The 16,013-nt window shown below is 41.3% G+C and overlaps 1 protein-coding gene across 2 annotated transcripts in view; it reads right to left on the reverse strand.

The window, feature by feature from the left end:
* ANO10 (anoctamin 10) overlaps positions 1-16,013 on the reverse strand; it is a 536,131-nt gene that overhangs the window by 480,174 nt on the left and 39,944 nt on the right. For both annotated transcript variants that reach the window (XM_029589377.1, XM_029589378.1), the window contains exons 5-6: positions 10,697-10,816; positions 2,116-2,685 (exon numbers count right to left, since the gene is read on the reverse strand). In XM_029589377.1, the coding sequence (XP_029445237.1) occupies positions 2,116-2,685; positions 10,697-10,816 (690 nt within the window). The remainder of the gene's footprint in view (positions 1-2,115; positions 2,686-10,696; positions 10,817-16,013) is intronic.

The raw sequence follows: 16,013 nt of genomic DNA on the forward strand, positions 1-16,013 counted from the left end.
AAAATGTACTTTTAACAGAGAAATAAGGTAACTGTAACAACAAAAAAGATTTAAAATCTAGAAATAGGAAAAAGCCTTAAAAATAATGAAAAGAAATAGAGATGACTTTATGGCTCTCTGTTTTTAGCATTTCTAATTTCTAATTAACAAGCCCACATGTTTTTCGAATCCCAGGCAGCTGGGGATGAAGGCTCATGGTAATGCAGCACCAATACAGGCCAGTTTGATTGAGCTGAAAGCACAAAAGTAGCAGCAGGAAACTATGGGCCAAAAATGAAGAAAAACTAAACAAAAAAGCATTGGAATACAAACCAGCCATCCTTATTATGCAGATGATATTGTTACTGGTCACTAGGGCTGACTCTTAGATATTTTATATAGAAATAGAATCTATACAACAGATTTTTCTATAGGATTTAAAGCACAAAACTACATGTTTTTTTTTCTCTGTTCTCTAGTAGCCCAGTATTTCCTGTATGTGAATCTTTACATAAAACCTTAAGCCACAGCAGGAAACCACAGAAGCAACCGGGTGGGTGGGGAAAGAATACATGAGCAGTGAAAAGGATCTGAATTTAGTTGATTAAAATGTCATACCAAAAGAATGGCAGGATGTGAGTTAACAGCAGGAGGCACTGACAAAAGGACCCAACACCAGACAAAGCTCAGCACATTACAGAAAAATGACTGAACAACTAACCACAGATGGAAAATACCATCTTTTACTGAACAAGTCAAGATGACCAAAATAGATCTGACAATGAAATGAGCCAATTAAAGCTTGACACTGCATTCTGCCATAGACGTGCGTCCCCTGGAGTCAAAATATCCAATCACATATCTGGAAGGCTTGGCCACATGTTGTCAATCTATGAATTTGCTCCTAGCAACCAAAGGCCAGCCATTCATGAACCAGATACCTACAATGACAAGCTAAGCTCCACCTTCGACTGATTATAAAACTACCGGCACAGAAGCTTAAACAGGAAGATCACAACAGGAAGTACTAAGAACCAAAGACATCGCAGAGGGTCCTGGCAGAGCACAGACGTACTCTAAAAACCTCTTCAATTTGGCTAATGACTTCTGAAGCAGATGACATTCAGGTGATGAGGCTTTGATATTTCTGTTTAGGGTTATCTAACTAGCTACACAAGGGTAAGCAACAAATGCGGTGAACTTGCATAACAAAACTTACATAATTTCATTATTGTTTCGTCTTCATTTCGGGTCTGACAGACTGAGGTCCAGGACTGGGGGGGGGGGGGTGGTCTCCTAGGGGCTCCAGCTTACAATATTACAGATCTGAGCCTACTGAATAAAACTGCATCATGTTCAGAATCTATAAATTGTAGCATGAAACACTCAGGCATGCCAAACCCTCACATTCAATATGACGGCAAATAAAAACCATTACATTTTCCAGAAATTGGACAAGAAAAAAATGTAGTACAGCTGAAGAGGATCTGAAAACCTCTTGCAATGCAACAGGAATAGAGTTATGCAAACTAGATGGCCACTGAGGTCTCTACCTGCCATCATATTTTCTGTTTCCATGTTTCACTACATTTTTTGTTGTTCTTTGAAAGGTCTCACAACCCATAAAGTCTCCAATTTCCTCCATGACTAACAGTGCTATCAGAACTCTGCTCTATTTCTTCTTCTCACTTTTATTCTAAATCCTATTTAATAAGGGACATATATAGCAGCACCTGGGTCTGACTTAGACCAAAAGGGAGGAGCATATTAAACTATTTCCTTCAAGTTTCATGAGTGGTAAAGAATAGCTATTATTGCCTTGGCATTGGTGTTTGGATTTTTATGTGGCAAAGATTGTGAAGAAATAACAGAAAATTCTGGAGGTTGCCCATGATTGTTTTCAGAAGTGAGCCAGATGGGAATAAGAAGAATAAGGTCGATTTAAAAAAGAAAAAAAAAAACGCTACATGTTTTTACATCCAAAGCTCTGAATAAGTCAGCACGTCATCAACCATAATGAATGCATTTTTAGAAGTGTTGAATTTTTTTCCCTTCCATTTGCTTGGTGTAAAAAAAAAAAAAAAAAAAACAACCATAGCAAGTGCACAAAAAGAATAAATATAAAACAAGTCTTACCCCATGAGGTGAGAAACTCGGCAGCATACCGGTACAGGCGGTTCATGATCTCGATCACGACCGCATAGATGATGCTGGGTACAAAGAGCACGAGGTTGCTCAGGTCCGACTGGTGCTCCTCGTGGAAGGCCAGAGCCCAGTGCTCCAGGTCAAAGTAGATCATCATCACGTACAGCGAGAGGTAAAGGCAAAGGCACACGAATGGCAGAGAGACCAAGTAGATACGCAGCTGCCTCTTCAGGCTGGAGTAGACTGGCTCCTCCCTGCCAGTGATGGGGTTCGTCCCCAGAACGCCATGGAATGCAGGCCGCGGCTCCTCAAACTCCCTCTTCATCATCAGGGTGCCCCACCTGTACGCTAGGCCAGCACAGCAGCGCTTCCACACCTCCAGGATGACAGTTGACCACAGAAGGTTGAAGGAGGCAAATACCACATATTTGTCGTAGTCCTCCCAGTCAAACAGATAATAAGGGATCCCGATGATGGCCATGGGAATTAAGGCAAATGTGAAGTATTCCAGGAAAGCAAAATATAGGCCAATGGTTTCGCCAAAATAACCACGGATCTCATCTAAGACATGAGAGAGAATATGGGAGAAGGACAAAATATTTTTTTTAATGTTTGTTTTATTTTGGGGGGTTTTCTCCTTCTCTTTCCTGCCTCCCATCCCAACAATAGTGTTAAGAGCTAAACTAGGATTCTTTGATATTCAAAATGTGGAAAGAGATGCCCTCTCCCAGTACCTTTTGCGATGTACTTGAACTCTCTCCGTTCCACTGGACAAGGGACCCAGATCTGGGTCTCTTGTGCAGCAGCATACTGTGATACCCCAATTGCCAGTCTCAGTGTGCTTAGAAAGAGGTTTTACAGCAGCTGGCAAGGGTCAATGCCTGGGTTCAGAAATGGCCTTATAGAATCTGGGTTTTGTGTGTTGCTGACTATTAACCATGACTTCAAGGTAAAGCTTTCTTACTATATCACATTCTTTTCTTCCTGTAATGACTGTTTTCTTAACGCCAAAAGAAAAAAGTCATTCAAAAAATCAATATACCTTCAAACACCTTATTATCAGCTGCCTGGAATACCAGTACAATGGTCACTCTTTGTAAGCCAATGATTTTCCTATGTAAGACAAAGTAGGTTTTGCTACCCCATAATCTGCAACATCTTACTGTCCAGTCACCAGTTACACAGGTGTGATCTCTGCCGCTTTTGTGGGCTATATTTTAATATGAAGAACTTTCCAGCAATGGGAGCACCAGAGAAGTGTGAATTAAGGAGTGATGTGGAGGAAGGTCTTTCCCCTAGAAGGGGTGGGCTGTGGAGGAAGTATATATGATTGTTCCAATGAGTCAGAGGGAGGAGCCTGAGTTTGTGAGGTCTAGACTTGAAAAGGGGTTAAAAGCAATTCTGAGATCCCTGGCACTGCCCTAGAAGTATTCAGCAGAGGAGAAGAAGCACAGTGGCAAGGAGAATGTGATGGAAACATAGTGGAAGTGGAGGAAGTCAAGCCATCCAAAGCAACGGGTTAAGTACCAGGGAAGGGGGGGGGGGCAGCCCAACTCCAAGAAATTCTTGCTACAGCAGACAGGAGTTGTGTGATTGAAGCTGATTCCTGGGAGGCAGATCCATATGGGGTCTCAAGAGCAAAGTGGGCCATCTTTGACCAGAGTGGGACCACAAGGTAGAGATTCTGGGAAACAAGAGCCTTTTTTATTGCCCTGCCACCCCGAAACACCACATTCACAGGTTGAGAGGCAGGGTCAGGGTTTAGTTCAGTTTATTACTTATTTCACTGCCTTTCAGCATAAATCAAAGTGGTTTAAAAAATAAAAACCAAAGTAATAACAAAAAAAAATAACAAAAAGCATAATCAATTGTACAAAAAGTCAAATTAAAGCAAATATACAAAACATTATAATACAGAACAGCATAAAATAAATAACCTAAGAATTGACTGCAATTTGGCTAATAATGGAAAAGTCAGGTTTTTATGAGTGTCTTAAATTTAAGAAAATTAATTTCTTTTTGCACTTCCACTAGCAAAGCATTCCAAAGCAAAGGGCCCTGATAGCTGAAATAAGTATCCTGTGTACCTTCCAATCTCATCTGAGTTGGTGACAGTAAAATCACAATTCCTGATTGGCTGATCTCAAAAGCCTACTGGGTTGGTATGGAATCAGCAATTTTGACAAACACAAAGACAACCCAGAATAAAAAGTCTTGAAAATTAAACATAAAATTTTGAATCTTATCTTATAGAATATAGGGAGACAATGTATTTCCAACAAACAAGTATATGATCAAACTTACCCTTACCTATAATCAATTTTGCCACAGAATTCTGCACAATTTACAATCCTTTCAGCAAAATCAAAGTAGTCAAGGCTGGTTAGAATCAAAGAATAGAATAAAGTCTGTAGATTATGTATACCCAAGTATGGCCTAATGCGGAGAACATAACAAAAATAATAAAGATACTTGGACTAATTTACTCACATAAACTGTCAATCAATCCCTCATCTAAATTACCCCTAACAATGTCACCAACTTTTTAAGCCATACACAGACCAGTTCAGTCAGCACCCACTTGGGCAGCCCTAAGTGTCCTAGCAACGCACATAGCTTCAGTTACAAGTAGATATCTGTTAGCCATTAACCGGGATCCGCAGACTGGTCTTCCACAAATAGAGACCATGCATGACTATCTGGCAGTGGAGTTTCTAGTAAAAAACAATTCTACCATTTCTGGCATGTGCTCAAGCTGGTCAACAGGCAATCCAGGCCCCAAGGAGATGTCCAGTATAAGGAATAAGTTTAAGCAACACTGTAAACTGGGGTGGTTCAGAGAGAATGGACGTGTGACCAAAGATGATTTAGAATTAGATATGACAACAATTCCTAACTCCAAAGAATTATGGATCCATGGATAAAACCTGGCTGTCTGGGATGGAAGAAGCTAACCAACAGGTCAAGAAGAGAGAGGTTAGTCAAAGAACTTGTGTGACAGATATGGCACTATTCATATCTCTATTTGCCTTTGACTGTTATGAGTATCATAGAGATCAAGAGGAAAAAGTGGGTGCATGATAAGATAACTCGATGCATGAGGAGAGATGTGGTGTATGGTATTTTTCCTTAAGATCATCACATGGTACAAACCACGGTTAATTAACAGTGTGAGCAAAAGTAAATATGACCCTGTGTAAGCAAACATGCAGTCATCACTGTTGATGCCAATGGCATACCTAGGAACCTTTCCAGCACAAGAATCTTGATGGGAGGAAAAATTGTTACAATTCTTGATCCTGCATGGCACAGCCCCTAAAGGATAACTGTCATGCCTGTGCCTCCCAGACTGACAAACTGTTTACTTGCCAGTTGCAAGAATATGAGAAGCCCATAAAGAGGACATTTCTTTGTGTTGTGTTTGTTTTTCCCTTTTCCAGCTGCTAAGAGGTGATCAGTTTCCTGAAGAAACCACAAAATGATGGGGGATGGGAGGGTGGGGTTTAAAGATGGAATTTTGTTGGAATTGTGGAGAACCAGCTCCCTGAAGTGGAAGGTATGCTCTAGTAAAGAGAGCTAGAAGACCAGTGAGTGGACAGGTTTTCTTCGATGGCAGCTCGGACAATGGCGAGGTCGATGATTTTCCTTCATCGATGGTCTGAGACTTCCGCTGTCAATGCTGATGTTTCTCTCTACGATCGCCTTGGTCCTGAGGGGGAGTAGAGGTAGTCGAAGGCCGAGAACTCGTTGACGCCGGACAGTCACTGGCCGATGGCTGATACTGGCACAAAGTGGAAGGTGCCAGTTCAGACGATGTTGATGCAATAGACGGCGTCTGAGTTTGAGAACGGAAGAGAAGTTCCATTTTCTCCATTCTGGCCTTGCGACCTTTTGGTGTCATTAAGGCACATTTGGTGCAAGTCAGGACATCATGCTCGCTCCCGAGACACATTACACAGACTTTATGAGGGTCTGTTATGGACATGGTGCGAGTACAGTCCGGGCACAGATGTAATCCCGACGCCATGGCCTTTGAAAAAATTGAGCCGCGGTGCAGTCAACGGCCAGTAGGCCACGAGAGCCACACTCGATGGGAATCGACCGAAAATGGGTAAAAACTTCCCAGAGTACCGCAGAGTCAAAAATTCAAGAGAGGGACCCCTGTGCGGTATGAAAGTTCTTAGTAATTCCATGAGGAAAATTCCTGTCAGGAATCTCTGTGGAGCTCCTTAATCCACATGGCTACAGCTACCCGGAAAAAAGAAGACTGAAGGGGGACCCCTGTTGGCTGCAGGTTTAGTGCCATGCTGGGCATGCCCAGTAGGTGCCAGTCAAAGTTCTAGAAACTTTGACAATAGTGTTTCGTGATTGGGCTCCATCCTCTGATGTCACCATACCATCCTGCTTGTCCTGTGAGAAAAATCTAAATAAATAAAGACCAGAAACCAATACAAACTTTGTGATTTGAAATTTTTTCTTAATTTATTGAGTGATTTGAAACTCGGAAGTGCAGGGGTTTGGTGTTTCTTGGGAAAAATTGTCTAAAAATGAAAACTGAAGAAAAAAAAATTTGTTCCAAATTTTTCTCGTCTCCTACTAATTTTCGTATCCGTGATATTCTTTTATTTGGTTTTCCTCTAGGGAAGGAATGTGAGAGACATCCTCCTCTTTTAACCTGGAGTTTTCTTTCAGCATCCAGCTAGGATCTGGAGGATGAAGATCTTAAGGCATGTGCCTCTAACCCAGAGACCCAGATAATGAAAAGTGAAGAGGGTATTTCTCCCCATGGAGAACATATAGGAGCAAGATGGTAATTTCTCTAACTCAGAGTTTTTACAGGTGCATTTTAATGTGTTCTTCTCCACCCAGGATTTTACTGTAAAGCAGTGTGATGAAATGTTCCCTGCTAGTCCCCTGAGCAACTAGTGAATGATTTTGGATAAAATTGATTTCCTGTCAATTCCATATAAATTTTGTGGATGAATTTTGAAAGCAAAATAATTCCCTGCCATTTCCTAGAAGGATTGGTAGAATATTTTTGAAGTAACATGTTCTTTGCCAGTTTCCTGCTGGTACAAGTGGACGATTCTTTGTCATAGTATATTATCTGGATTTGGGCTCTCTCACGAGGTATGAATTGTTAAAATACTGAAGAACTTTGACATATTTCATGTTCATGTCATTTTTCCCTGACTAAAGGAAAAAAAATCCTGTGTTGTTCGTGACTTTTATATAGAATGAGTAGTTACCATTTTTGACAGCAATGATAGCAATTCTGGTTTGTTTGTTTGATGTGCAGTTTCTGTGCTGGAAACAGTGATACATTAGCCAACTGGTGTATGTTAGTATGTTTCCCAGCCAGTCTGCCGTGGCACACTAGTGTGTCTTCAGACTCGATCAGGTATGCCACAGAAAAGTCACCACTATCTGTTGCTCAGTTCCAGACCAGCACCTGGTCCCTGCTCTCAGCATCTGGCAGCAACAAAAAACAGTGGTGGCTATTAAACATGCATGAGCTCTTTTCTGAGTACATGTGTAGCCATGCATGCCTCTTCTTCCTAGCTACAGTATAAGCCCTGGAGTGTAGCAATTAATTTTTTTAAATTTATATTCTGCTTTTCTTGACTGGTCAGCCATTTCAGAGTGGATTACATTCGGGTACAGTAGGTATTTCTCTGCTAACAGAGGACTTACAAATCTAAGTTTGTATGTGAGGCAATGGAGGTTGAAGTGACTTGCCCCAGATCACAAGGAGCATTACTGGAAGAAATGGGATTGAAACCCTAGTTTCCCTGATTCTCAGCAAACTCCTTTAACCACTAGGCTACCCCTGCACATCAGTTCATTTCAAAATCACTGGAATGCTGCTCCATTGTGACAGGTCTATGTGTGCTTCTGCCTTCTCGCATTTTATTTAAAAATTCGGAAGCGAGACTGGAACTTTGAGTGCTTTCCTAGCTCTTCTTTACATAAGAACATAAGACTTGCCATACTGGGTCAGACCAAAGGTCCAACAAACCCAGTATCCTGTTTCCAACAGTGGCCAATCCAGGTCACAAGTGCCTGTCAGAATCCCAAACAGTAGAGAGATAGATTCCATGCTGCTTATCTTAGGGATAAGAAGTGGATTTCTGTAACTCCCAACTTAACGATGGTTTATGGACGTTTCCTCCAGGAACTTGTCAAAAATGTTTCTAAACGCAGCTTCATTAATAGCTTTCATCACATCCTCTGCCAAACAATTCCAGAACTTAATTATGCATTAAGTAGAAAAAATATTTTCTCTTATTAGTTTTAAATGCACAACTTAACTTCATTATGTGTCCCCCCTAGTCTTTGTACTTTTTGAGTGAGTAAATAACCAATTAACGTTTATTTGTTCAACTCCACTCATTTTATAGACCTCTATCATATCTCCCCTTAGCAGTCTCTTCTCCAAGTTGAAGAGTCCCAACCTCTTTAGCCTTTCTTCATAGGGAAATTATTCTATCTCCTTTATCATTTTGGTTGCCCTTCTCTGTATCTTTTCTTATTCTTCTATATCTTTCAGAGATGTGGTGACCAGAACTGCACACAGTACTCAGGATAAGGTCGCACCATGGAGCGATAAAGAGGCACTATATTTTTTGTTTTATTCTCCATTCCTTTCCTAATAATTGCTAGCATTCTATTTGCATTGTGTAGCTATAATTTGGGTTGCCCTTCCCTAAGTGCATCACTTTGCAGATGTCCATTTGCATGCCCAGCTTCCCACTTTTGCAAGGTCCTCTTGCAATTTTTCACAATTCTCAACAACTTTGGCCACGAGTCATTTCCATGTCCACACTGCTTCCTCCACGGAGGTTCGTATGCCACGCAATGTTTTATTAATATAGGTGTGCCTTGGACTTGAAGAGGTTGAGAAGCACTGTTGTATATCACCTGGATGTCTCCATCATTTAAAGATACTGCTACCAACCAACCATTTTTAAAATATTTCTGTAAATGCAATGTGGGGTACACTGATGGAAAAATATGCTCTCTGTTTAAGGTCTCAATTTTTAAGTTCTTCTGGGGAACAATCCAGCAGTGGGAGGTCCAAGGAGGCACGAGTTAAGGAGTGATGTGTAGGAGGGTCATGGAGGAAGGTATGTTTGATGGCTACAATGTTCCATAGGAAACAATGTGAGCCTGAGTTTGGGCCTTAGAAAGGAGTTCTGTATACAAATACTGATCCACTATTTTGAGCAACAACAAGAACTGAACTGCTCAGTTGGGGTTGGAGGGGGATGCTCTGGAGGGAGGGGTCATAGCACCTGAGGGGAGGGAGTCTCAGTAACTGTGCAATGGCAACACCCGTTCTCCAGACTCGGGATGCATGCTGACTGGGTTCTTGAGGGGGCTGTGGTCTCTGGTCCCCGGCCAAGGATTCTCGCTGCGGTGACTGAGCTGAATTGGCACAGAGGGAAAAAAAAATAAGGGAAAAAATCCTGGGTAATTACAAATGGAATTTCCTGTTGCTGTAGACCAATGGAAGCAGAAGGAAGAAATCGCTGAGGGGCGCCCCTCTCCCCCCCCCCCAAAAAAAAATAATTAAGCCATAGGTAAAACTGGCACGGTAAGTGCATTTCCGTGAAAGGGTTTCTGCCTGAAAGGATGATCCCACTTCGGCTTCACCTCATGGTATTAAGGACTTGTATTTTCAGTTTCTATAAGGAAAGATAGAATCATAAGTACAGAGATGCAATGGGAGGAAAAAAAAACAGAACTGGATCAGCCTGTCAGAGTTGGCTTGGGTCAGGTGGCAAGTCTACAGTCACATCCCGTCAAGATGTAGGAAGCCAAGAGAAAGTGCCCTAGACTGCTCGGGGGGGGGGGGGGGGGGCAGGCTTGCAAGACAGTAGGGCAAGAGTTCTCTGGGTGGCTGCTTCTGAAGTGCAACAGAGACTGGATCAAGCAGCGTGACTGAGTGGTGGTAAAGAGTACAAGACTCCAAGAATCTCCCTGCAGACGGAGATCAGTGCCAGTAGAGGATGGGCTCTGAAGCACCCCCGCCCTAGGGAACTTGGCAGAAGCACGTTGGGTGGGCCCCTTTTGGAATGTTCTTAGCGTTTGCTTCTGAGAGATTTGCACCCACCCTGGGAGTTCCAGATGTTGTGCGGCCATCTCCAGTGAGCAGAACCCATGGAGATGCTGTTATTTAGGGCTTTAGCCTGGAACCTTCTTCAAGACAAACAAATCATTCCATCCATGGGTCAAAAACTTCTTGCTTAATCAAGGGTATTCTCTCATGTGGCTGGACAATAAGCCTTAATGAATTTAAGACCTGACATTTTATTTTTGCTTAATTTTTCAAGGGTTTTTTTGGTTTTGTTTTTTTAAACCTTTAGAATTAAAAAAAGAATTTATGTTCAAATGTAAAAGCATGCTAACTGATTTGAAAGTCAAATTAAAATCAGTACTGCAGTTCTGGAGGCAAAATGAACAGTATTTTGAAGTTAGGCTCTTCTAAAGTGTTCTTATTAAAATAAAATGGAAGATTTGTTCCATCCCCCACTCCCCTTTCTAAAAAAAAAGAAACATGTCTACATACCAAGTGGTTGATAGCCAAGTTTGATCTTGCCATACCAGGTACGAGCAAGCTTTTTCAGCACCTCAGTGTCATGGAGTGGAAAAGTCTGCACCATAATGCCACTGGTTAATAATCGTCGCACTAGAAAAAAGTTGAAGACAACAAAAATTATACTCCACTCTCATAGAGCTCTCTGAATACAAATAGCTTGTACTGGTTTATACAATACTTTAATTGACAGATCTATATTAGCATGCTCACCTCTGTGAAAAAAAAAAAATGCCGATGTTTCTTAAAACGTATCTCAGAAGAACATGTCCACCCAACTTTACGAAGACAAGATGATTTAATCCTGTTTATTATATTCAATTTTGACCCACCATTCTAAAACTACTACAAGAGTTAGATGGGTTAATGACCTGATGATCCTGTTTATAACAGGGGGCGTCAAACTTTTTAACACTGGGACCCCTAGATCTGCCTTCCAAGGCGGAGGGCAATATTCAAACTTTCGAATTATTTCCAAAAGTCGCCCCCAACACGTAGGTAAAGTATGTGTACTGTTTCACAGTGCTTTTAGCCACATTAAGTCAGCAGGATAGACTGGCAGAGGGAACGTTGGCATGGCGATAGCATTTTAAGGTCACAAGGAGTAGTTTCAGGTGTATACTTTGCGCCCGCTTCAAGGCAGGATTCAAAGGTTCCTGCGGTGTGTGCGCCGCCTGCATTTTCAGAGGGAAACTTTGCAGGGTGTGTTTCCTTTTGAAAATGAGCTTGCAGGCGCACGGGCCACAAAGTGCATGAAGGAGTGCAAGCATCACAGACAGTAGCAAAACTGCCTTTCAAGTCTCTGCGCCTTCCCCACCCCAACCCACCAATTCCTACCCTGTTATACTCTTGGACAATACTCTTTTCAGACATTCTTTACAAAGTAGAAAAACAAAAGAATATTTTATGTGCGGTTCATGTCCATCTATCTGTGCACAACCCCCCGCAATCCGTGCACAAAAATGGCCCAATGATTCACATGAAGCCTGGTGGTTGGCTGATGTTGATATGTAGATCCTGTGCTAGAAAACGGCCATGTTATGGTCTGATTAGAGGGGAGGAAGCCACTTTCTCCTACTCAGATGGCTGTGGGGAAACACTGACTGACACTATTACACAAGGGAGAAAGCTGCTGTCACCTGATTTTATACATCATGGAAGACTTCTGGATCCTGCAGGAGGCAGCAGCAGCCATGGCTAAAAAACTAGAACAGGAATAGAGAGAAAGAGAGAGAGAGAGAGACGGGCAGTATAGCCAGGGAGAGGAGGAGAGGGAGAGAAACGGGGAGGAGGAGCAGCAGCAGAGTGGTGCCCACCCAGCTCGCCCAAGGGAATCCCTCAGGAAGCCACACCCCAGGACTACGGCTCACCCTGCTGATTCACAGGTACTGGCTGAATTCAGAAGCGATTGGGAAGCTAAGGGGAGACACCGATCCTCTGGCAAGCAGATTGTATGCCATATTTGTTATTGTTAAACTCCTGAGATTGTTACATTTTTTGGTCTCTAGGTTTTTTTTCACATCACTGTGGCTTTAGTTGACAGAAAGGGGTAACCCACCATCTCCAGGGGTGTCCACCAAGTACTATAAACCATGAAAAAACTAATTAGGAATGATATCTTCTTTCCTAATCAGAGGCTTGGACCTCAGAAGGGGATTGCTGGCCTACCAAATGTGATGGAGGCATTCAATTGCCCTCGTTTGGCATGGATACTACCTAATGAAAGAAAGACCCTAAGCACCATCATTCCCCTGAAAGCGTAGGTGGTTTGTGATGCCAACAGGCTCATTCTGAATGCAGTACCCAGGAAGCTTGAGTCCTCCTATATTCCTGTGTCACTCTGACCTCTTCCAGCACTTTCAGGAGGGTTACTGCAGGGATGGCTAGTGGGTGAGTACACTGTCACACCCAGGCCGCTACCACATATCTAGCATAGCTCAGAAAACCTTAGGATGAGCCTAACTCAAATCTGGGATGTCTGCTTTACTAAGGTGACAGAGGATATGGATGTCAAGATTGGATTCTCGCTCTGTTAGCTCTCCCAAGGAGCCCAGCAGAAAGAAGGTACAATGAGGCACACACATCCACTTGCTCGGTCATCAAATTCACACTTCAGGACCTATTACCTAAAATGCTGTAAAAATGCACATTAGTTCAAACTGTTTAATGCAGTATGCATTAAAGGGCATAAAGCCTTTAATGAAATCCATGTCAAAATGGTTTTACTGTGATAAATAATGAACTATATCAATGGCTACAATGCCAGTACATAAGTAGATAAGACTTGCCATACTGGGTCAGCCCAAGGGTCTATCAAGCCCAGTATCCTGTTTCCAACAGTGGCCAAGCCACGTCACAAGTACCTGGCAGGATCCCAAGGCATAGATAGATTCCATGTTGCTTATCCCAGGGATAAGAAATGGATTTCTGCAACTCCGTCTTAACAATGGTGAACTTGTGTAAAACATTTTTAAATGCAATTACACTAATAGCTTTCACCACATCCTCTGGCAACAAATTCCAGAGCTTAATTATGCATTGAGTGAAAAAATATTTTCCCTTATTAGTTAGGTGAATGTATCACCTAATAACTTCATTGCGTGTCTCTTAGTTTTGTACTTTTTGAAAGAATACACAACTGATTAACATTAACTCATTCCACTCCACTCATTATTTTATAGACCTCTAGCCTATCTCCTCCTCAGCCTTCTCTTCTCCGAGATGAAGAGTCCTAACCTTTTTAGCCTTTCTTCATGGGGGAATTGTTCCATCCTCTTTATCATTTTGGTCCCCCTTTTCTGTATCTTTTCTAATTCTGCTATATCTTTTTTGAGTTGTGGTGACTAGAACTGCACACAATACTCAGAGGTTGTACCAGAGTGATATAGAGGCATTATGATATTCTCTGCTTTATTCTCCATTCCTTTCCTAATAATCCCTAGCATTCTATTTGCTTTCTTGGCTGCTGCTGCACACTGAGCAGATTTCAAGATGTTATCAACAGTGATGCCTAGATCATTTTCCTGAATGGTGACTCCAAATGAGGAACCTTGCATTGTGTAACTATAATTTGGTTTACTCTTCCATAAGTGTATTACTTTGCACTTGTCCACATTAAATTTCAGTTGCCATTTGCATGCTCAGACTCCCAGTTTTGCAAGGTCCTCCTGCAATTTCTCACAATCCTCTAGTGATTTACAACTTTGAATAATTTTGTGTGATCAGCAAATTTGATCATCTTAGAGACGGACCTTACCTTCAAAAAGCATATATCCACCAAATTGAGAGAAGGTTATCACAAATGCTCGAAATAAACGATTTTAGAACTGTATTGCAATCATTAATTTTCTCCAATATTGATTACTGTAATGCATTGCTATTAAGACTCCTAGCTTCCACAATCTGGCCGTTGCAGGTACTGCAGAACGCAGCTGCAAGAATCCTGACAGGAAGTAAAAAGCGTGATCACATTACACCAATTATGATTTCTTTACACTGGTTACCGATTGCTCATCGCTCCCAATATAAAACGGCTTGTATCATACACAAAATAATTTACGGTGAACAAACTGAATAGCTAAATTTTGCCATTCAACTACATGTGCCCCAAAGGAACCATAGATCCGCAAACAAGGGATTATTGACAACTCCTACAGTCAAGTCAGCGCATTAGAGCCAGGTATGAGAGAGGGCAGTCTCGAAAGCAGGCCCTAAACTCTGGAACTCACTGCCAGCAGAAATAAGACTACAGACAAATATCAAAAAATTCAAAGCTGATCTCAAAATATGGCTTTTTAACTGTGCTTACACAATTTCTAATTAAGGTTTTAATTCTGCTTTTAATGTCTCTAATAAAGGTTTTGTTATCTCTTAAGACAACCAACTATGATTATTGGGTTTTTTTAACTTAATGTATTTAATTTAAATTTGCATTTATTTTAACTTATATTGCTTTTATTATTCTTAGTTATGTTTTAGAACCATGCATTGTTCTCAACAGTGTTTTATGATATTTGATTGTCTTATGTTGTTTATTTTTATTATTGTAAACCGATGTGATGGATTTCTGATACATCTGTATATAAAATTTAACAAACTATAAACTATCTCACTCATTGTTCCCATTTACAATTCATTATGAACATATTAGAAAGCAGTGACCCCAGAACAGAATGCCCCAGGCATCTACTATTCACCTTTCTCTACTTGGAAAATTTACCAGTTAGCCCTATTCTCTGTTTTCTGTCTTAACCAGTTCACAATCCACAATAGGATATTGCCGCCTATCCCACGACTTTTTAATTTCCTAAGAAGTCTCTCATGAAGGACTTTGTTTAATGCTTTCTGGAAATCCAGATGCACTATATCAACTGGCTCACTTTTATCCTCATGCTTATTGATGCCGGCAACAAAATGTAGCAGATTGGTCTGGCAAGACTTCCATTGGCTAAATCCATGTTGGCTTTGTCCCACTAATCTATGCCTAGCTATATGATCAGCAATTTTGTTCTTTATGATAGATAAATAAATACAGGTGGAAGCTATTTATTTATTTAACATTCCTGGATCACCATTTGTTCCCTTTTTAAAAATTGGCATTGCATTGACAACCCTCCAGTCTTCAGGTACCATAGACAATTTTAATGATAGTTTACAAATTACTAATAGCTGGTCCACAATTTCATTTTTCATTTCTTTCAGCACTATGGGATATATACCATCTGGTCCAGGTGATCTGCTACTCTTTAGTTTTGCCCTAGTACATCTTCCAGGTTCACTGAGATTTGTTTCAGTGCCTCTGAATCATCACCTTTGAATATTATTTCTGGCATGGTTATCTCTCTTACATCTTCCTCAGTGAAGTCCAAAGCAAAGAACTAATTTAGTCTCCCTGCTATTGCTTTACCATCCCTAAGTGTCCCTTTAACCCCTTGATCATCTAATGGTCCAACTGACTCACTTGCATGCTTTTTACTTTGAATGTACCTGGAAAGGTTTTTATTATGAGTTTTTGCTTCCACGGCAAATTTCTTTTCAAATTCTTTCTTTGCCTTCCTTATCAATGCTTGCATCTAACTTGCCAGTGCTTAATCTGTTTGCTCAGGTTCAAGAAATTTCTTGAAAGATGTTGCCTCAGAGTGCATTACTTCTCCTGTAAGTGTTGGCAACCTTCAGAGAATTCTGGACAAAGGAAGGAAAAACTCACACAACAGAATAAAATCCTTTGGCTGCACTTTGTACAGCATACACTCCTAGGAGGCTAGGGTCCACTTATGGGCCTGAAGGCCTC

The sequence above is a fragment of the Rhinatrema bivittatum genome, chromosome 2 (genome assembly GCF_901001135.1).
Source record: "Rhinatrema bivittatum chromosome 2, aRhiBiv1.1, whole genome shotgun sequence".
In the NCBI taxonomy this organism is placed as follows: Eukaryota; Metazoa; Chordata; class Amphibia; order Gymnophiona; family Rhinatrematidae; genus Rhinatrema; species Rhinatrema bivittatum.